Source organism: Pungitius pungitius, chromosome 1 (genome assembly GCF_949316345.1).
Source record: "Pungitius pungitius chromosome 1, fPunPun2.1, whole genome shotgun sequence".
Lineage (NCBI taxonomy): Eukaryota > Metazoa > Chordata > Actinopteri > Perciformes > Gasterosteidae > Pungitius > Pungitius pungitius.
The window spans coordinates 168654-190810 of record NC_084900.1 but is presented as its reverse complement, the minus strand read 5'-3'; the positions used below and the strand labels follow the sequence as shown (position 1 = coordinate 190810).

Genomic DNA, 22157 nt, shown 5'->3' with positions numbered 1-22157 from the left:
ATGTTGCATGTGTACAGACTGTAAAGCCCTCTGAGGCAAATTAGTAATTTGCGATTTTGGGCTATACAAAATAAAATGAATTGAAAAAAAAAAAAAATGAATTGATAGGCAGGTTCGTAGTCAGGAGAAGGCGGAAGGTCGATGCACGGAGATTCACTGGTTCTACGGGGATTTAGGGGCAGCCAAACAAAGGGGTTCGGCAGAGAAGCGTACTTTGAATACCTCACAACTTGCCCGCTGCGTCGGGCTGTTCTTATAGGGTTCTCTCTCGCAAGTGTTCTGAATTCCGGTGATTGGCTCCGGAGGACGCATCCTTCGGCTCCCCCTTGCGGCCTCCTGCCGTCACGCTGGGGTTGAGACCTCACAAATAACTGCAGTTTTAAAGGCTTTTGGGAAATGGCCTGACTGAATAGAGTTATTACCTATTTGCAATACGTCTGTTGCTAAGACAGTCAAAAACATTCTTAAAGAAGTTGGTAGGTAGAGCATCAAGACAGCAGGTGGATAATATATGCTTTACTAACTATTTGTTCATCCTGTGCAGTATCTGAGCTAACTAATAAGTGTGGTTTTAATGGATTCAAAGCTCTCAATGATAACTAAGACCTGACTCACCTAACGAGCAGCTGATTGGTTCAGATTGTCATAGAAACACTTCATATGTTGTGTAAGTGAAAATCAATTTAAAAATTAATTCAGATCACACTGAAACTTTAGAATGTAAAAATCCTTTAAACCTCTGGAGTTAGAACTTTATTACCAACCGATGACATTAATCAATCAATCAGTGCAAAAAGCACTTCCTATAATTGACTATAAGTGCCACTGAAAAATAAACAAGCATACATCTTCAAGACACAAGTTTAAATGAAGCCATGGTATTAATGAGAAAAGTAATTGAACTTGGAGTAATTCAATTTCAATTTAACAGTACCAATATTATAATATGAGGAAGGTTAAAGTTACATTTTAATACGTCATGAGAGTTTTTAGAGAGAAAGCAAATCAAAGTCAACCAGACCATAATATAACTGTAGAAAAAGAGCTTTAATGCAGACACTGTGATAAAGGTTTAATCTTCTCTGTGAACTCATCGTGTTCAAAGTCTTGTTAACTTTCACAGAAGCACGATTGATTACTTTAGTGTGATCTCAGAATGAATCGGTTAGCTCACAACTCCTGATTGTCATAATCAAAGTATCGGTTATTGGAGGTTTTATTGCTCTCACAGTGACTCAGCTGGTTTCAATAAAGCAGTAAAACATCAGTTTATAAAGTTACAGCTGCTACTCAATGAGCTCTAATTCAAATGCTACGGTAATAAAGTATTTTATTTTGAAAAGCTTAGTCTGTGCTTAGAGGAGCTAGCAGAGCTAACACACTAACTCTAGCCCCGCCCGGAAGACATGTACGACATCATCGCTGTCTTTTTCCCAGCATGCCTTTGGCTCTGGCCTGTGACCCTGAGTTTTATGTTGTTATAACAACCAGCCCACCGACGTGATGTCGACATGTCACAATGACGACATAATGTCACAATAAAAACACAATGTCATAATACTGACATGATGTCACAATACTGACATCTAACACAGTCAGACACCTTCATTGTTGTCTTCATTGTCATCACAGTAGTGCAGTAGATACGCAATAGGGTGTGTGTTACATACATATATATATATATATATAGTATGTGTCAGTGTGTCAGTGTTCGTTGGGCATGTGTCTGATGGTGTGGAAGATCCAGTCCATCTTGGTGCTCCAGCCTCCGTGATGAGCGTCGTTCATCTGTTTGGTGAAATACTCCAACGCTTCCTGCTGGCTCTTCTCTGAGAGACAAGAAGGCAGACAGACAGAAACAGACCGACAAAAAAAGATGGGAAGTTTTATAAGTTTAAGGGATCAAAATCTGGAGATCAGGAAAATATCTCTAATCCAGAGCCGTATAGGTTAGTTCAAATATCTGGCAAGGGCACATATTTACATACATACAGTAGGAGAAAATAACATATCATGATTGCTGGATATGTTATTTTCTGTTTGAGAAAATCTACAGGATGAAAGGTTGGAAAATGTATGTTGTATCACTTTTATGTTCTTGCATACTTATTTGAAACACTGGTTTGAAAACCTCCCGTTAGATGTGGAAATATACTTTTCCAACTTCAATTTTAGTATTTGAAGTAAATTTTCCTGAAAATGTGTTTACAAAATAAAATTAAACTGTTGAGTGGAAAAGTGAAGTGATATGTATATTTAAAAATAAACACTTTTTATAGTTTATATATTATAAGTAATTCAAAGAAGGAACAACCTTTTTATTTGTTGGGCGGTTGGGGGTCAATATAGGTAGGATTGGATATCTTAATGGATTAATACTGCATTATTTAATTAGCACGGTTGGAGCCGTGGGAGGGGCAGTTTCTCTGGATCTTTGGTAAAAGACCGCCCAGTGTATCCCAAGCTCAAGGAGATAAGGGTGGAAAGACTGAAGCACGCAAAGGTGACCAGTTCTTGACTCTGTTGAATTTGTCAAGAACCTTCCAGAGAAAAAACAACATTTCAACCACAGCCTAATGGATGAGGGTGTTGTCTCCCACTCCACCTACCTAGGGCTAGAGTTTTCCTCAAATAGGCAATGTCGTCGAAGCTCTGCAGTTCAGGCATCCCGCAGCCCAGCAATAGGGAGAAGAGATTGATGAAAAGGCTGGCATGCTGCCGGATGGCCAGGTAGGCCTTATAACACATCTCCTGGAACCTGACATACAGACAGGTTGTGAGACAGGCAGAAAGGGACACGGAGGACCAGCATTTTACAGGTGAGGTGCAGGCGAGACCTCTCGAACTCCTTGGTTTTGGTCGACTCCTGGACTCCTTTACTGATGACAATGAGGAAGTCCTGAGTCAGAACAAAGGGAACTCGCTCCCGTTTGTACCCAAACTTTTTCTTCTTGTGATCCAGAAAGTGACCAAAGTCGATGTGAAACAGCTGGAGGAAGAAGAGGAGGCGGAATCAGTGGGAGTTTGGACCATTTCAGGGTCTGTGGAGGAGCTGCTCACCTGGCCATTCTCCTTCACCATGATGTTGGAGTTGTGCCGGTCTCCAATTCCCAGAATGAAGGTTGCCACGCAGTAACCTGCACACGACCTGGTGAAGAGGTCAATGGCCCGGTCGTACCTGAGAGACAGATGGGTATATTTGTCACCTGTCTGATGGGGTATCTGTGTTATATATGTTTGTGATAAATATAAATGTATATACGTGACGTGTGTGATGATGTACTGTGTTGTATATGTTTGTGTGACTGCCTGAGAATTGACTGGTTCAATGACAGTTTGACCTTTTTTCAACAACTTATTGAAACGATTACTAACTCTGAGTCTTCTTTGTGAGTTTCACAGCAGATGCTGAAGCTTCATGGAACTACAGACTGCTGATAGTGCAAAGCATTGCTACGCTAAGGTAACTTCACCTACCTCCTGAAGACAATCTAAAAAATAATCTGATTGGGACTGGCTGAAAGAAAGGTATTCAGATAGACAGGTACTGACGACTCTCCGCGGTTCTTGTCTTTGATCCAGTGGTGGAGTGTGTTGGAGTTGAACTGCAGCGCCCCTTTCAGGCCACCTTTACACTGAATCTGCATGATAGTGAAACTGTTCTTCACCACCTCAATCAGACCCACACAGTCTCCGATGGACAGGCATCCGTACGGCAGCATGCTGACGCCCACATAAACACACACGCGCACACACACACACACACAGTTAGCCAGGTGTTTTATGATGTCACAGCTCATGTGATTGATGATATCACAGGTTCTCACCGCAGGTCCAGGCCCTGGTTCTGCCAGATGTTCTCCATGATCTTAATGATCTGCAAAGTCAGCATGTCCTGACGCAGGTCTGCAACATACACACAAACACAGGTTACACATTGCCTTGGACGCAGTCCAATAGGTCTTCTGTTAGCACTGAGCTACCATCTCCGTTCTTAAAGATGATCTCGTTGTTGGTGAAGAGCAGCTCAGACATGATGTCAGGGTTCTCCCAGTTTAACCACAGGGGGCGCTTCGCTGAAGACATGATCCTGCACTCCTCCAGCCTGAAGACAAACACACTTTTCTTTACTGCACTATACCGTATCCTTTACTTAACTTTACCTTACTTTAGTTGATTAGTAGATTAAATTTACTTTACTCTATTTTACAGTACTGTATTAGCTTCATTCTATTCTACTATATTCTACTTTACTTTTATAGTTTACTCTGTTTACTTTTTAAACATTTTACAATACTTTATTCTACTTTCCTTTATTCTATTTACACTATTGTATTCTATTCTATTTTCTTCACTATAGTGTTTTTATTTTATGATTTTTAGTTAGTTTGTTTATGAGTTAGTGAATGAGATAGTGATTAAATTAGGTAGGTAGTTAGTGAGTGAGTGAATGAGTTGGTTAGCTAGTTAGCAAGTTAGTTGGTTATTTTGTTAGTTACCTCAGGTTTCCCAACTGGTGAACCGGGTTCAGAGGGGAAACAAATCCCTGAAGAGCCTCCATGTAATCTGGACGAGACATGTGTTCAACCAGGAACTTCATCTGAGTCTGACAACCAATCACAGCACAGAAACACATCAGTACCATCCAATTGCAGCACATCAGGATTACCATCATCATGACTTTGGCAATAAAAGCCAAATACTATCGCTCTCCGGGTCAATGGGTTTGATCCACAGGTTCTTTCTCATTGGGCATCTGACAGGGTTTTATCGAGGTGGTAGTTTGAGGTTTTACTTCCTCATTTCTCTTCAGTGGTACTAGGTTCTTGCTGTTCCTTTGGAGAACACGCTGTCCCTGCATGTTGGCACTTTTTAAATCTGTTTGGGTGTGTTAATCCTTCCATCAGTTGGCCTTAAAAGACCTTTCCATATGGTCGTGGCTGATGGTTGAGGTGATGATGGGAATATTATTAAAATCTCAATCTTCTTGATGTTCAGATCATGTCCCCAGAACCTGTCAGTTCTAGGGTCCTCCATTTGTTTTCACTCTGACCAGGTACCCCACTCCCCCAAACACAGTCCCATCCCATTTACTCCACCAGAGGACTTTAAGGATTAGGACAGGAGAACAGAGGACAGAGGAGGAGACGACAAATGAGAGTAGAGAATAATAAGAGGGCAGTAAGACAGAGAGGAGTGGAGGACAGTGGAGAGAGTAGAGAAGAGAGGCGGACAGGAGGACAGAGGACAGGAGGACAGAAGGGAGATGGAAAGATTAAAGAAGAGTGGAGGACGGAAAAGAAAAGAGAGAAGGATGAGAGGACAGAATAATACATTCTTTAAACATTTTAAGAGTTATAAAATTGTTTCGTGGGTTAGGGGTGAGTATTGATTAAAAAGCAGCTCCTAGTTGTTATAAAATGTGTCCCTGAAAGCCACTTAGGTTCTCTGGTCACTAAATCTCAAACTCTGCTCATCTAAAATGGCAAACACAATTTTACAATTTGTTTCAATGACGCTTTGTTTTCATACTTTTTGTGTTTCGTCCTTCTTCTCTTGTTTGAGTGTGTCAGTCAAGTTCACCAGTTTATCCATGGCCTCCACCTGCACCCACACACACACACGCACACACACACACTCACACAGTCATTACATGCAGTACCACACTGTACTACTAGATAGCTTTCCAGTTGTGCTCACCTGTCTGTTGAGGTGTTTCAGGTACATCCCACAAGCTCTACAGAAAGCTTCCAGCAGCAGACCAAAGCGACGGGACACCGTCTTATTGTGCATCTCTGACCTGAGAACACAACAGAAGAAATGTTAGACATCCCGTCATGGTTAGCAGGGAGGAGACAATGAACTCCATAGGTGGTGTTCCTCACTTGAGATGCCAGAAGAAGAAGTGCCCAATCCTCTGATTGGTCAGAGCTTTCTTTATCAGAAAACGAGCCAGAGGATTGTCCAGGTACATCTCATACTTCAACACCTGCAAACACACAATTCAGAGGTGGCTGGTAGTTTCTTTCATTGGCTGGATTGAATGCGAGGATAAGAATATGAACCAGTCAGAGCCAGAGAAGGATGGGTTATGCCTCTGCTGGACCACAGAAAAACAGGTTCTTCAGACAGTCAAAGAGAGATGATTAAAGTGACAACATTCTTAGTAAGTACTTATACTACTGTGCATACAAGAGAGGGACAGAGCATATATTAGGATACTATTTTATTAACTGACCTTAACGCAAATAATGCGTACCTGTACCAGGAAGTAATACATACCTGTAAGTGAAACATACCTGTACCAAGATGTGAAATTTAACTCTGCCAGGAAGTAATATGTACCTTTATAAGAAGTGAAACCAAGAGGTGAAAATAACATTATATGTACGTATCTGTATGAAGAAGTAAAACATTCCTGTACCAGGAGTGGAAAAGTACATGTACTAGGAAGTAATGTGTACCCATACCAGTAAGTAATATGTACCTGTATCAGGAGGTGAGGTGTACCTGTACCATGAAGTGAAGTGTACCTGTACCAGGAAATTAAGCGTACCTATACCAAGAAGAGAAACTCACCTGTACAAGCTGCAGCAGGTATTGTGACAGCTTGTCGTCGGTCAGGCCTTGTACCAGGCAGCGCAAAGCAAACTCTCTGACCATCGGATCAGGAAAGTTACAGTCCAACAACTCCAGAGCGGATTCAGGTTCCATCAGAGGCCACTCCTTCAGCAGACAGTACATCTGAGGAGGAGACAGACAGGTAACTCAGGAGGAGAAGAAAGGTAACTGAAGAAGAAGAGACAGACATTTTACTGAGTAGGAGAAGGAGAGAAACAGGTGACTGAGTAGGAGAGGAGAAAATAAACAGGTAACCGAGGAGGAGAGGAAAAGTAACTGAGGAGGTGAGATGAATAAAGAATCCTGACTGATGTGTTGTTCAAACCTGAGATACTTCATCTCGAGAGTTCCATTTGACGGACAGAAGCAGCTTAGGAAGAGACTCTGGCATGTTTACACAGTAATGTCTGCATAGAGAGAGGGACAGACATGCAGAGCAAAACAAAGATAGTGCCACAGACATTAGTGATGAACAATAATAAAGTAAAATATTGGAGATAATACATAATAATAATAATTGTGTTAGAGACATTAGAAATAAACAATAATAGAGTTAAGAGTTGAGAGATGAAGATAGGAAATCACCTGTGCCTCCACAGGAAGTCCTTCTCCTGCTCTGAGAGTTCATAGAGAGGATCTCTGGAGCACAGAGAACGAAGCTGCTCTGTATCAGCTGCTGAAGTTCTGCTGTCACAGGCCAGACGACTGCTCTGAGACCGAGAGACAAGTAGGAGGAGAGAGGTGGAGGAGTCAGGTTGAGGGAGAGAGACAGGTGGGAGAGAGAGTTGGTAGAAAAAGTGGAGTCAGTTAAAGGGGGAATGAAAGTTGGAAAGTATGTAAGTAAAATAAAAATATATATATATAAACTGCTTCTAACACTATTGATATTCCCATTTCTAATTACTGTAAACATTAATGCGCATCACTAACAGTTTCTTCCACAGAGTATTTGTGCTTTCTCACCTCACAGGTTTCCATGGATCATGGTTCTATCTAGACCCTGTTCCTGCCTCCCTCCCTTCTGATACCTGCTACTGCTATCATCATCATTATTACTATTTTAAATATTAATCATATTACTATTACCGTCATCATAAACCAACATTACCCTTTCCTAAAGTCTTTGTGCTTTCCCTCCCTACAGAAGCCTCTGTGGATGGTGGTTCTATCTGAGGGTGGTTGTCCCTGCAGTGGTCCTGCCGTACACCTGGCTTACTACTTGCAATTATTTGAATAATTTCTGTCATAGGAACTGAATGTATTGTACATCTTTACATTCTTCATTCTGTACACATGACATCCTGCATTCTGTCCATCCCGGGAGAGGGATCCTCATCTGACGTTCTCGCTCAGGTTTCTTCCCTATTTTCCACATAAAGAGTTTTCATTGTTTGGGTGTTTTTTTTGTAAATTTGTAATTTGCGATTTTGGGCTATACAAAATAAAATGAATTGAATTGTGTGTTTATTTGTGTTATTTGCTTTGTATTTTTGTGTACATATACACATATTACCACTCCATGGCAGTAGTTGTAGCCCAGCTCTCTGCTAATGGTCCAGTTAGCATGTTCCTCTATCTGCTGCTCGTCAGGAAACACCACAGTCTGATTAAACCAGGAGAACTCCAGCTCCACACAGGGAGTCTCCTACAGAGGACCACGAGTCAGTTAATGAACAGACTCAATCACAGGCAGAGAGACAGACAGGTAGTCAGGGACTTACTCTACCTTGTTGGGATTGGAACCTGCAACTCCAATGGGATTTAGGAGGTCCTCGAGGCCGTGAGGCACCGGCCAAAGACTGAGAGCCACTTTACCTGAAACCAGAATGTCGGTGTAGTCGAACATGTTCACGTTGCCCCAGGCCAGAGGGCAGTGCTCCTGAGGGACAGAAAGGTTGATTTAGTCACACTTTTTTTGCTTCCGTCATCTGTTCATGGGTCATTGTCTCTTTCCCATTTCACCTCTTTTGCTCCTTTCCTTCCCTTCACAGAACAGATTGACAGGCAGAGTCTGGCTGAACGAGGAATATCAGCCAGGTAGATGTCATAGGCCAGCCACTCGTTCCACCTGGATAGAGAGAGATATATGGGGCAGGAGAGACGGGTACTCCCTATGAATGTAGTCTGTGTGTCAATGTATTTATATATATTAGTGCTGGGCAAAGGTCACAATTTTTCAACGCGATTAATTGCTTGGTTCTCTCTGTATTGTGCACTTCCATTTGTGCCAACACATTAAATAAAAAAGGTACTTAATTCAAGCAGTAGTTGCTTTATACAGTACATTTTAAACTATGTATTGCAAATCTCAAATTAAATTTAATTAAATGAAGAAAATATATAAAAACAAAAATATTTGCCAATTCCGGGACATTAACATTTCATCTGTTACCCTCCACCATCATCTATGGATCAACAGCCTCTGTTCAGTAGCAAGTGTGATAGTGATTAGTGATGCAGGATGCCAACAACTTTGGTTCCATCAATTTTGTCTGGAAAAGATTTAAAATTAAAATGTCCATATATGTCCGGCCCTGCTACAGCTGTCTTAGGCCCGTCCCTAAATGCCATCATTGTTTGGGACGTGTGATGACAGCCCCTCAAGCCAATACTGATCAATCCCCCCTCCTGTGACCCAGTGTGTCTGCATGTGTACTCAGAGCCAGTGAGCAAGACTTTCATAACAATCATAAATTATGAAAACTAAATTAAATTAAAAGAATTGATGCATTAATATGTCCAGCTTTCATATACATAAAGCAAAGTACCTGGGGTTGGAGCAGGGGACTCTCTGGGTGTTGACGTTATCACAGAGCGGTTCTCCGCCGTGATAGATTCCTGTCCTCACATAGATCTAAACACAAAGACACAAGGAGACACACTCAGTTCTGATATCAGGCTTTAGAGCAGGAAATACAAACAAAACACAAAGACACTCGAAAAAGTAGATTGAGAAAAATGTGGTGAGTAACCTTGTCGATGTCACGGATGTTGACGTTGACGTAGGTGGCGCACAGCAGTCGTACCCTCAGCAAAGTGTTAAAGGCCCAAAGAGAACGAGGAGGAGAACCATCACCTCCTCCAGGACAGGGAGAAGGCTGAGGAGTCCGACGGCTGAAACACAAACAATCACAAACATCTTCCATCTGCAGAAGCTCTTGATTCGCTGTCATATAAGAGATAGAGATTAATGCTGGTTGATGCTGATTATCAGTTGTACCTGTATGATGGTGTGACAAAGCCAGAAGCAGGAAGCTGAGAGTAGAGACTGTCTTTAGAGACCAGCATCAGATGTGGAAGACGTCCCACTATGATACAGGACCGTATATACTGCAGAGAGACAGGTGGAGTTAGAGACAGGTCGTACTTAAGAGCCCATCCATGAAGGTATGTGCTCTCAGACTGAAGTTGTTACCTTGTACTGACTGAGAGGATACTTCTCCAGCAGGTACTCGTCACAGCCACACACCTGAGGAGGAGAGTCACCCTTAGAGTCAGACAGACTGGATGGCTTCAGGATGTACTGCCTACCTTTAGATATCTTTAATATAGATATTCTCCTTGACTAATGTTTTAATTCCTCAGGTCAGGACAGGTGTACCTTAAGAATGTACTGCCCCTGGTACTCCTGGACACAGAGGCGGAGCTGTTGAGGTGACAGATGCATCGATCTGCTTTTCTTCCTGATGGACTCTGCTATCAGCTGCTCAGGTAAACTGTCATGACTTACCTGTACATGAACACACACATTATAATAGCATTATGTAATAAAATTACTTGTAAGCAAAGATGGAAAAATGTCATTGAATTAACTTCTTGAAAACTAGGAGGATTTTTAGGCTGCTGCTCTGAAAATGCATACTCATGATACAAAGGGCCTTATTTCTGGAAGTACTCTGTCTAGCTGGATGAATGTTACGGTCAGGATAGAGGGGAACACCTGCATGATACACAGATACCTGTTTGGTACACAAGGTTTTCAGATGATAAAGAACCTCTCTTTGTCTGAACGATATGACCAGCAAGAGAGAACAACCTTCCACACGGTGCAGATGTTGTTCTTCAGACTGCTGTGTGAGAATGTATATTGTCAGTAAGAGCAAAAGTTTGTGCTCGTTGTAACGCAGTCACTGTTTCATACAACTCTTCTATGGCCTGGTCTTTGAGTCAAATAGATAAAGTCAGTGAGTTAGAGAATAAATAAAAAATATTTAAAACAATGAATAAATGAATCCACAACATTTGGCGAGCTACCAGCAACCACAGGCGTTTTTCTTGGTTAATGTGCGCAGCAATGATAAGATCTTCCCAATGCAAAAGCGGTTAACTTATGATAAAATCGTTGTCATCGTGACTGGACTAATACATTTATTTGTATTTCGTACTTTAAAAACATACTCAAGGTGGGTAGAAGGGGATGGAGTGGAAGACCGGCTGTTTAAAAGGTATGAAAGACTCAAACTGATTGAGGTCTGCATTTTTGATTCCAACACAAACCTAGAGCAGATGGCCACAGGATGTCTAGTGATTGTAAAGACCTATGAGGAAACTTTTTGTGTAAAAAATAAAAAAACAAAAGTTCCTGATCAACTAACCTTTCTACCATAGATCCCTAGAATGGAAAAAAAGGGTTTGTTGTGTTCCTCGATTTCGTCTTTGGTGCTTTTGTCATGACTGAACCGTCTAGAGCCTCACATGAAGTTAGCAATGCATTGATGGTGCTGGTAAAACCTCTCATGCTCACGTTTCATCTTTCATTTTTGAAAGGGTGAAAGTGACTCAAACCCACAGACATTCATCTTTACCTTAAGGGTGTATTTCTGTTTGGAGTTGGATGGAGATACTATGACCCAGATGGTGACGATCAACCTGCCTGCGGAGAGAGAGAGAGAGAGAGAGAGAGAGAGAGAGAGACATTTTCACTGCATTTGTTCTATACCTAAAGATTCACAGAACTCACGGCATCCTCCAGAAGGAAGCTCATGGATCATTGTAGCCTCTGCTCATTTAAGCAACTTTGAACATCAACGTAGACTTCTCTTTCCGATTGGCTGGATTCGTTGGTTTGTTCTAGGTTATCGTTGATCTGACATCTATTGATGGGGTTGGTTTGTATTTGAGCGCAGAAGTAATACATTTTTTAGGTGACTAAGAACCTGAGGGTTCACTCCTGGTAGTTCTTGGGGTTTAAACCTGGTGGATGTCAGGGTTCACACCTGGAGAAGCCTGAGGGTTCACACCTGGTTGACATTCTGAGTCCTTTCACAGATAAAATGATTAACTCAGACTGAGGTCATGTTTCTTATGGGATAGTCATAGGCTTGATAGAGAAGCAGGAAGTCCTGGGTGTGTCCTCCCACTGTGTAACTTGTGTGTGGGTCGGGGGGGTGGGGGCGTACTTTAACAAGGTGAATACCTTTGTCCAGCTTGCTGTAGATGTGCTGTGGGAGCTGGGGGCTGGATTCCAGGTTGGGGGGGTAAACGTATAGCGCCTGGCTTTGGGCGCCCCCCCCTTCTCTCTCCTCCATGGCCTCTCTGCACACGCTCAGTATGGAGCGACGAAAGTCCTGAACCTCCGGGTCCTTCATCATCTCGAACTCACACACTGGCATCCCAATGGCGAACCCTGAACACGGGGTCTGAATATGAGGGTGGAACGCTAACCCTTTGGAAGGTGGAGTTTGGTGAGCCATGAGATAACATTGTGAGGGTGGAAATTTGGAAAGTGGAGTTTGGTGAGTGATGAGGTCATATTATGAAGGTTAGGGTATGATGACAGACTGATGGGACCCAGACATTTTTTTACTTCTCTTTTTTTCTTCTTTTAATCCTTTCGGAACAAGAGTACTCTCTGGTCCGGTTGGAGCCAAAAGAAGACCAACATGGTTCTTATTCTTACCTGGAACCAGTTTAGATAGCTCTGGTCCTGTTGATGCTTGAACTTTGTTTTGTACCTATTTTCTTCACATTGGCGTTGTTGGTAGAGTTGAGCCGGATACTCGGCTGAAACGAGTATCCGGTACGGATAAAGCACTTTTTCCGAGTACGAGTATTATACGAGTAATACGAGTCAATATCTGTGCTCGGATTGAATAAAAATCCTCATTGGGTAGCTGTCTGTGTCTGCGTTCTGTGATTAGCTGGTAGTCACAGCGCCCCTCCACTACACACACACTGTTTGTGTTGCTGTGTCGGCTCACTCACACACAGAACTCCTCTCTCCCTTCCTCAGTCAGCAGGTTCGCAGGTCTTTCCCGATAAATTTATCGGATTTCTTCGCCTTCAGGTTTTTTTTTTTTACTTCGGTTTGCTGTTCTTAACTAGTTCAGGTAAACGTGGGGCTTGTTAAGACGTGGTGCTTAAGAATGCGACTCGCGTTGCGTCTCTGCCTTTCGGAGATTTTTTTTTCAGTTGGGTCTAACCCGTTTTTTGTTTTTTTTACTTCACGCACTGACCTACTCTCTCTCTCTCTGCCGGTCATCAGTTTTTTTTACCGTCTGCTGGCTCTCTTCACGCACTCAGTGTCTAGTGTGTCTAGACTAGTTGTGTTAAATAACTAAATATTAATATTACAAATTAAGGAGTCACACACTTCCCCTCTCTCTCTCATGACCATCAGTGATCAGAATAATGAGTGATAAACACAAATTAACATAAGAATTAATTAAGGAATGCTGTTTTAACCGCAGAAATGGTTTGTTGTTGTTAACTAGTAGAGTTCAGGTAAACGTGGGGCTTGTTGAGACGTGGTGCTTAAGAATGCGACTCGCGTTGCGTCTCTGCCTGTCGGAGTTTTATTTTTCAGTTGGGTCTAACCCGTTTTTTTTTTTTACTTCACGCACTGACCTCTCTCTCTCCCTCTCCCTCTCTCTCTCTCTCCCTCTCTCTCTGTCCCTCTCTCCCTCTCTCTCTCATCAGTTTTTTTTACCGTCTGCTGGCTCTCTTCACGCACTCAGTGTCTGACGTTGACTAGTTGTGTTGAATAACTAAATATTAATATTACAAATTAAGCCACACACACACTTCCCCTCTCTCTCTCATGATCATCAGTGATAAGAATTAAGAAGGAATGCTGTTTTAACCGCAGAAAGGCTTAACCCGACAATTTACGGGGTAAATCCTTCCTACTTCCGGGTTAGGCCCCGCCCATTTTCGGGTTAGGCCCCGCCCAGTCCGAGTACGGATACGGATACAGATAATTCATATGGTTCAACAGATACAGATACAGATAATGCTGTACTCGCTCATCTCTAATGGAAACCCCACAAGGAATGTGACTTCATAATAATGTGTGAATTATCTCTCTTGGTGAAACAGCCCCGAGATCTGATTGGTCAAGCCGCAGACACCACAGTGGTCCCTCTGCTATGGTCTGTGAGTTCCCTCTCTCAAACTTAATTTGCGGACTGGCCTATGGTCGGTGTGAGGTTAAAGACAGCCTTTCCTGAATCTTTTCTTTTCCGGACTTTCTCTTGCCAGTTGAAAGTTAAGACTGCAGGATCTCTTCAATTTAAGCTTTTCCAAACTGACGATGGTCAATGCAAGATTAAGACTGCAGTATCACCTCAGATCAAATTTTCCAGATCGACTTGTGTCGATAAGAGGTTAAAGACAGCCTCTTCAAATCAACTTTCCAAATTGGCTTGCATCGATGATAGGATTAAGGCCCCAGGCTTTCCAGCTTTTAGCGGAAGGGCCTCTCCAACCCAAACCATTTTCTAGCTGCCCCAGAGAAGTCTGGCTGTCCCAGTCTTCACTTCCGGCCCAAGCAGCTCCCCAAGAAGGGACACAACGGTCCTGATGATCCCCAATCGATCCCCGCAACAAATGACTGAGCAGACAAATAGTTAAATAAGACTCTAAAAGGAAACACAGCAAAATAAATTACCAACGCACAGTAATGCTAAGTCTGGTTGGAAGTTAGATTAACATATGCCGTTATTTTTGTTTTGATGTTTTACTTAATTGTTTATAGTTGAGGTGGTTAGGGCATCTAGTAAGGATGCCCCCTGGACACCTCACTTGGGAGGTGTTCCAGGCACGTCCAGCTGGGATGAGGCCCAGGGGAAGACCCAGGACTAGATGGAGAGATTGTATTTCTGCACTGGCCTGGGAACGCCTTGGGATCCCCCAGTCAGAGCTGGTAGATGTCACCCGGGAAAGGGAAGATCTGCTTTGCCTTGAGTCTTTCCTTCTATTTACTAACCAATACAACGGGCCCTCCACACATATAAAATAACCTACAGGAAGACGTTCTAAGGAACACATGTGGTGTACAAACACTGCCTTCTAGCAGCACATGGCCTGGCATGTGGTCAGTAGCATAGCTACCAGCTAGCTCTCTTTCTGAGCTCTCCCCTCTTTATCTCATAGACAAACACACACACACCTTCCCCTCCACACGCACGAATGAATGTTTTTATTTGTTGTTGATATTAGGATATTGTATAATAGCTTTTGAGATGCTCATGATCGGTGAAGAGATGCTTGTAAACAGACCAATGGGTTGAGAGGTATTTGGTGTTACCTATCTCTCGGTTCAGAATCTTCTCCTCTCGGTTGCCCAGCGGCTCGATGACTTTCAGGATTGGGTGAAACAGTCGGAGGTCACAAAGCCGCCTGGTCTCATCATAGAACTCCTCCCGCTCCGCCTCCTGGGTCACTCCCACAAAGATGTAGCTGGACTCCTCCTGGCCATTCAGAGAGAAGATATCACTGCACTGCCTTTAAAAATGGGTGTCAAACGTCGGAAAGGATCGTACCTGCAGTAAGTGGTAGAGCGGGTACTTCCTGGCCTCAGTGAAGAGCTGCTGCTTAATGCTGATGAGAGGAGTTTCTCTGAGACACTCCAGACTCACCATCATCCCTGGAATATAATAATTATATTATATTGATATCATATGAACAGAACAACGTAGAGAAGCGAATGACTGGTACCGTTTGGAAGGCAGCAATCCACCAGGATGCGTGGGGGCATCAGGTGGAGCCCCCACAGCTCCCCTGACGACGGCCTGGGCCCCATGGCAACCACCGATCACAAGTGGTCTCACCTCGGTGCCGGACTACCTAGACACACAGACTGACCCATTTGGCTTTGACCCTGTTTGTGATATATAAGAGTTCTGACTGATGTATAAGCACTGTGTCAACATGGAGATCCATCGTATCACATTGGTACCTTCAGCCCAGACTCTGTAAAAGGACAGACAATATCTGTAAATTAAATTAATGAATTAAGTATTACGCTAATATGACAAAAAAATCTAGATTTTTCTACAGAAAGGATACTGGATATTATTGTTTCCATATATTTCTGCGTTGAGTACAATGCTGCGTTGCTCTAAACTTTCAGGCATACTCAATCAGTGATATATTGTGAGTAAGCACATATATGCCAATTATTCTGACAAAAGTAAATTGAGTAAAGGCAAAGTCAGAAAAACAATGCATTGTAATAGTCCAGGCAGAAAGTAGAAACAAGAATGATAACTTTCACGTCCTTCATGGCAAGTCCTTCATCACAGGGTGACCGTGGCACAGTGGTTAGAGAGGGTCCTCTGGTAACCTCAGGGTCGTGATCGGATCCCCAGCTGTGTCATAGTGTCCCTAAAGCAATAGACCTATCCTTACACTATTTATTGTAAGTCTCATTGATTATCAGCTAAATGGTACGTAATGGTAAATGCTTGAAAGTTACTCATTACTCCTTTATTGTTTATCTATAGATGTGTTTCCTTGACTTTTGATGTTGATATTTTTGTTACATAATTTGATTTTATATCAATATATATCTGATTAATATTGTGGGATTTTATTGATTTTTTTCTCATTGAGTCACGTTCTTTATTATATTTCTTCATGTCTTCATGTTGTCTTTGTCTCTTGGTCTCTTTGTGTTTGTGTGTTTTCAATGAAGCCATCAAACAAAGAGCAGAAAGTAGGACACACACACACACACGCACACAGGGACAGACAGAAACAGCTGTGTGTATGTTAGCATATGTGTGTGGGGTTGTGTGTGTGTGTGTGTGTTATTGTAAGTGTATGTGTAAGTTTGTGTGTGTGTGTTTCCTGTTAGGAAGCTGGTTTCCCTCAAAGTTGTTTTCCTGTTGACTTGCTGATTTAAAGGAGCCGTCTGTTAAAACTTTTATTTAAAGAAAAAATATTTCAGTTAGAATAGATTTGTCATTAATAAATTAAAATAAATGGATGCAAATTATATTTAAAGAAGTTCAGAGGATGAAACCTGCAACGTCCTAAAACGGGGAGATGGACTCAGCGTGTTTATTTTATTATAAATAAATAATATTACTGAGTTATTTGGCATATTGTTTCACTGATCAAACACACTCAGTTCTTACTAAATTGTTACTTTATATATATATATATATATAAATGTATATATATATTGAAGTAGTATTACGTTGTATAAGTATTATATGGTACTAGTATTATTAGTAGCATTATACAGTGCCATTAGTAGTTTTATTAGTATTACATGGTATTAAGAAAAGATTGCATTCTATCGGTAGTATTATTGTTATATGATTTTTTTAGTACTATTATATGGTATGCCTAGCTATTATTTTGTATGATCATATGGTATTTGTAGTACTAGTATTATGGTATTATTAGTAATTTTAAGAGGTATTTGTAGTATTATTAAGAGCTCTTATATGATAGTATTAATAGTATTATTAGAAGTAATTTATTGTTTTATTAAAAACATTAAATTATTATTACTATTTGGGTTTATTAGTAGTATTAAATTGTTTTATTAGTGTTAGTATTGTATAGTATTATTTAGTAGAATTATATATTATAAATTGTATTAGATATTAAGTAGTTGTATTATTATTAGTAGTATTGTATTATTATTAGTTTTATATGGTATTATTGGTGGAATTATTGTATTATTAGCCTACTAGTAATATGTGGTGCAATAACATTGTTTTACTAGTAGTAGTTTTAGTAGTAATCAAAGTAGTAGTATTAGTATTATATGGTATTATTAGTAGTAATAATAGTAACATTATATGGAATAATTATTTGTATTAGTAGTAAAACATTACATTGTATTATTAGTAGTGTTATAACTAGTCAAATTACAGGGTCATATTAGTGGTAGTATTAGTAATGTCATAAGAAGTATTATATGGTATTATTATACGAGGAGCTGTTCGGGGACTCCATCATTGTATGACTGCTATTTATTGATACTTGATGCTATTTGCTTGTTAATGACGTCTGTTTGTTTTTGTAAACGGGTAAAAAGGAAGAAAAAGGAATAAACTCTGTCAATCAATATTGCATTACAGGTCATTCAGCTGATGCTTTAATCCAAAACAACTTTCATTGCATTTCATTTTTTTCCAACAAGTCCCAGACAGTGGGAGCAGTGTGCTGCCGTAAGGGCCCCCGGGGAGCAGTGAGCAGGTAGGGTTGGGTTGTCTTGCTCAGGGACACTTTGACATGGGAGATGGAGAAGCCAGGGCTCGAACCGCCAACCGTGCGGTTCCATGCACACCTTCTCTTCTCTGTACACCGCAGACGCTATACATCTACAGGTAAACACTAACACACCCCTTTATGACCCCAGACTGGGCTATGGTTGCCATGACGACGGCAGCAGGAGCATCAGTGGATGAGATCAAAGAGATGAAGAGTCTTTGTTCTGTCACCCACCTGAGCTTGTGCCTGACGCTCCAGCGGCCCGTGCCTCCGGTCATAGCGTCTTTCCCATCAGTCGGTCTGCATGTCTGTCTGTCTTTTTGCCAGTCTGTCTGCCGGTCTGTCCGTCAGTCCTCCTCTGTCTTTGTCTCCTTCAATCAGCTGGTGGATCCGCGGGTCTGCTCCATTGATTTCATGTCCAAAACAAAGAGTCCCAAACGTGCACAGCGAAGACCTGTCTGTCTGCCTGTCTCTGTCTATCCGTTGTAGCTGCTGCTCCCCGGGAGAACAATGTGTCGGAGAGAATGGGAATGGGGGTGGGGGGGTTGAAGGGTGGAGGGGGGGCTGGGTGTCGGCTCATCCTCTTCTCTCTTAAAGGGCCAGCAGCCTCACAGAGAAGACAGAGCTCTCTCTCTGTCTTAGATACAGAGGACAGAAATCTAATACACATCTCAAAAAGAAATGGAAATAAAAATCATACACAAACGGACCACAACGTGTTGACAAAACCAAAACACAGCAAAAAGAAAAGTGTATGACAATAGGCCAGAGCAGACCCTACACTACAAGCACATATACCACTGAAGCACATTACATACCCATACATATCAATAAAAATAGCAAAGCAGAAAAAGACAAATGTACATATAAGCCAGCAGGACAGACAGCACATCAATGTGTGCAAGTCAATCAAAGGTTATACTTGAAGGTTTTGTATGTTTACATTACATTACATTACATATCATTTAGCTGACGCTTTTATCCAAAGCGACTTACAATAAGTGAGAGATACAAACTCAGAAGAGCAAGTAGCAAGAAAGTACCATTTTCATCAAATAATCAGTTTCAAAACATGTTATAGAAAAGTGCCATTATAAGTACAATTTAAGTGCTACGATGTGTTAGTGCTTTGCTAGTGTTTTATTCAAGGTAGAGTCTAAAGAGGTGTGTCTTGAGTTTTCGACAGAAGATGTAGAGGCTCTCTGTGGTCCTGATGTCATCAGAGAGCTCATTCCACCATCTGGGAGCCAGGACAGTGATTCTGGATGAGCTGCAGTGGTCGATTTTGGCGGTACCTGGGAGACCTGCCAGGAGAGAGTTACAGTAGTCAAGGCGGGAGATGACAAGAGCCTGAAATAGTACCTGCGCCGCCTTCTGAGTGAGAAGGGGTTGTATTCTCCTGATGTTGTAGAGCGTGTATCTACAGGATTGTGTTGTCGCTGTGATGTTGGCAGTCAGGGAGAGTTGGGAGTCGAGTGTCACGCCGAGGTTCCTGGCAGTCTGAGTGGGCGTCAACACGGAGTCGCCAAAGTTAACGATCAGGTCCTGAGTAGGAGAGTTTTTTCCAGGGAAGAAAAGTAGTTCGGTCTTGTCGGGGTTGATCTTCAGGTGATGAGCGGACATCCACTGGGAGATGTCAGTCAGACATGCAGAGATCCGTGCCGCCACCTGAGTGTCCGAGTTGGGGTACTTAGAATGGCTCTTATCTATAACAAGTTGTAAAACAGCTTAGCATCAGCTAAATGACATCTAATTTAATATAAGGGTTAGCAAGTTGTCAAAAGGGCACAACAAGAGAAAATTACCTCCATCAGAGGAACGGTTATTTATTTTTTATAAAATTATTCATGCTAGTCTTTGGTGCCAGAGGATCGAATCAGATGAAATCCTTCTGCCTCACCAGAAACCTCCAGGAGAGACCAGTCATCCCTGGTCAGAACCAGTTGTGGCTTCACTTCCTGCCGTTGATGGTCTGGTGGGAGGAAGAGATCTGAGTCCCAACCCTATCGAACTGAACCCAGCACCTAAACAGCTGTTTTATCAGAACATAATACAACAGGATGTCTGCATCCTGTACTAAAAAGGATATCTTACAACATTTCCACCGCTCTGTATTTTCCACAAAGGAAGCGTTTCTTCCCACGTAATTGGTTTCATTCAATTTTATTAATGATAGATATCACTGAAAATAGTAATAGTTATTACTTTTTGTGATGATTATTGTGAACCATGCAAAGTTATGTTCAGTAATATAAAAAAGATATATACATACATACATACATACATACATATATAAAAGAGAATAAAATATTAATATAGTCAGGGTTACCCAGATAATAATATTAATAAGACAAATATATCAAATTAATGTCTTACATAGTTGAGGTATGGCTGAAGAAGAACAAAAATGAAAATGATAAAAAATAAAAAGTGGGAGGGATTAGGGTATGGTAGACAAGGCTCCTTGATAAAAAGGAAGAGGGACAGGAAGAAGTGACATATGCAGAGGGAAAATGCTCTTTTTAACAGGTCTTTGAAAAAACAGGCAAGGGGTTGAGGGAAATGAAAATCATGAAGATTAAAATGCTCATTTAAGATGTTACTACCCTTATGACTGTTATAAAATAACTGCTTAATTCTTGAATGCAGCTGTTAGGGTTAGGGTTTTTTGGTCTCCCTCACCTTTAGTTTGTGACTTTGGAGTCTTTTGGTAGCACCTGCTCCACATTTAAAACACTACGTTGTGGCATCACAAGGGGAGACGTGGTAGAAGGCTGCGCTCCCACACAGGGGCCCATTCTCAATACCTAAGACGGCGAGAATGGACTTGCGTTCCCGCAGGAATTAACTCGGGAGAAGGACTCGGGAATCCTGACTCACTGGAGAACGGAGAACGGTCGTTTTCCGCTATTGGAACAGCAGCTGACTTTATGATGTCACCACGTCAGCTGGTCTTGCTAACTAATCTATAATCTCATCTCATAAAATAATATCTCAATTGATTGGATCAGAGTTATTATACAGTTGAACATCTTTTTAAAGCAGATGAAAAAGAACAGCTGTAGTTTGTGATGCTGCTGAACTTTACTGGATTATACTGACAGGCGTATATCTAATTTGTATGTATTTTGGATGGAAGATACACATAAAACGTTACTGAGGTGAACGTTTAATTCAGGGCTGTTGTATTACATCACACTGCATTGGCTTTATAATGGTTTCATAAAGGAGGACGTTGGGTACTGTAATAAAAATTAAACAGTAAATATTTTAATGGATAGTAACACATTCCACACACACCTACCGTTTGTCTTCTTGAAGAGTTGAGCCGGATACTCGGCCGAAACGAGTATTCGGTACGGATAAAGCACTTTTTCCGAGTACGAGTATTATAAGAGTAATACGAGTCAATATCTGTGCTGGGATTGAATAAAAGTCCTCATTGGGTAGCTGTCTGTGTCTGCGTTCTGTGATTGGCTGGTAGTCACAGCGCCCCTCCCCTACACACATACTGTTTGTAGGAGCCATATTCATTTGGTACTATTTAATTTAATTTTGCTCTGTGCCACTAGGGGCTGTATGTGCTTTGTGGCTCAGCTGACCTCAGATCAGCCCAGGTAGGCCATTTAACCTGCAGGCATCCCAGACACAGGTGTTGCCAATTTGGGAAGCAAACAGTTTTCGACTGTGCCAGTGTGCGTATGTGCCTTTGTGGAGCAATACGGTTTGTTATTTTGGGGTAAATGTATAATGAGCAAAGTTTGCCGCTATATAAATTTGCATGTAAAATAAACATACAAATTGATTGGAACAACCGGGGAACTCTCCGTTTTTGCTGTGTGCGAGCGCACCGGGCGCACGTCTGAACCTATCCGCCTTATTGGTAACCAGTACTAGACTTCGTTTAGGACTTCGTCAGTACACTTTAGGTCGAAAACTGCTTCGACTTGGATAACTATTCATCGAGACGACGTGGACCTGTTAAACTGTGGATTAACGGAGTTCGTTTGGAAACCACGGATGTGAGGTGGGCAAAATGTTTGGAGTTGCCGATGGTTGAGTGAAGCTGCACCGGAGCGAGCTGC

At 41.7% G+C, this 22157-nt stretch overlaps 1 protein-coding gene across 4 annotated transcripts; it reads right to left on the bottom strand.

Annotated features, from left to right (window-relative positions):
• Positions 1–722: 722 nt before the first annotated feature.
• LOC119222704 (phosphatidylinositol 4,5-bisphosphate 3-kinase catalytic subunit alpha isoform) lies at positions 723–20267 on the bottom strand. 4 transcript variants are annotated; one of them, XM_037479525.2, is made up of 29 exons: positions 19973–20267; positions 18307–19778; positions 15559–15687; positions 15384–15487; positions 15149–15311; positions 12038–12247; positions 11427–11494; positions 10223–10351; positions 10037–10090; positions 9842–9951; positions 9594–9735; positions 9390–9475; positions 8584–8689; positions 8348–8500; positions 8135–8266; positions 7207–7331; positions 6947–7028; positions 6580–6744; positions 5886–5989; positions 5701–5800; positions 5533–5604; positions 4500–4606; positions 3984–4105; positions 3828–3906; positions 3553–3723; positions 3061–3178; positions 2838–2989; positions 2610–2758; positions 723–1829 (listed from the first exon to the last, which is right to left on the bottom strand). In XM_037479525.2, exons 3-29 carry the CDS (start codon positions 15641–15643, stop codon positions 1705–1707), a joined length of 3213 nt encoding a protein of 1070 aa, XP_037335422.2. In that variant the 5' UTR covers positions 15644–15687; positions 18307–19778; positions 19973–20267; the 3' UTR covers positions 723–1704. The 4 variants fall into 4 exon arrangements, with proteins under 4 accessions (XP_037335422.2, XP_037335424.2, XP_037335425.2 ...); XM_037479527.2 differs by lacking the exon at positions 19973–20267 and having other exon boundaries at positions 15559–15683; positions 18307–19817; XM_037479528.2 differs by lacking the exon at positions 19973–20267 and having other exon boundaries at positions 10223–10249; positions 18307–19815.
• Between the last annotated feature and the right edge of the window lie 1890 nt (positions 20268–22157).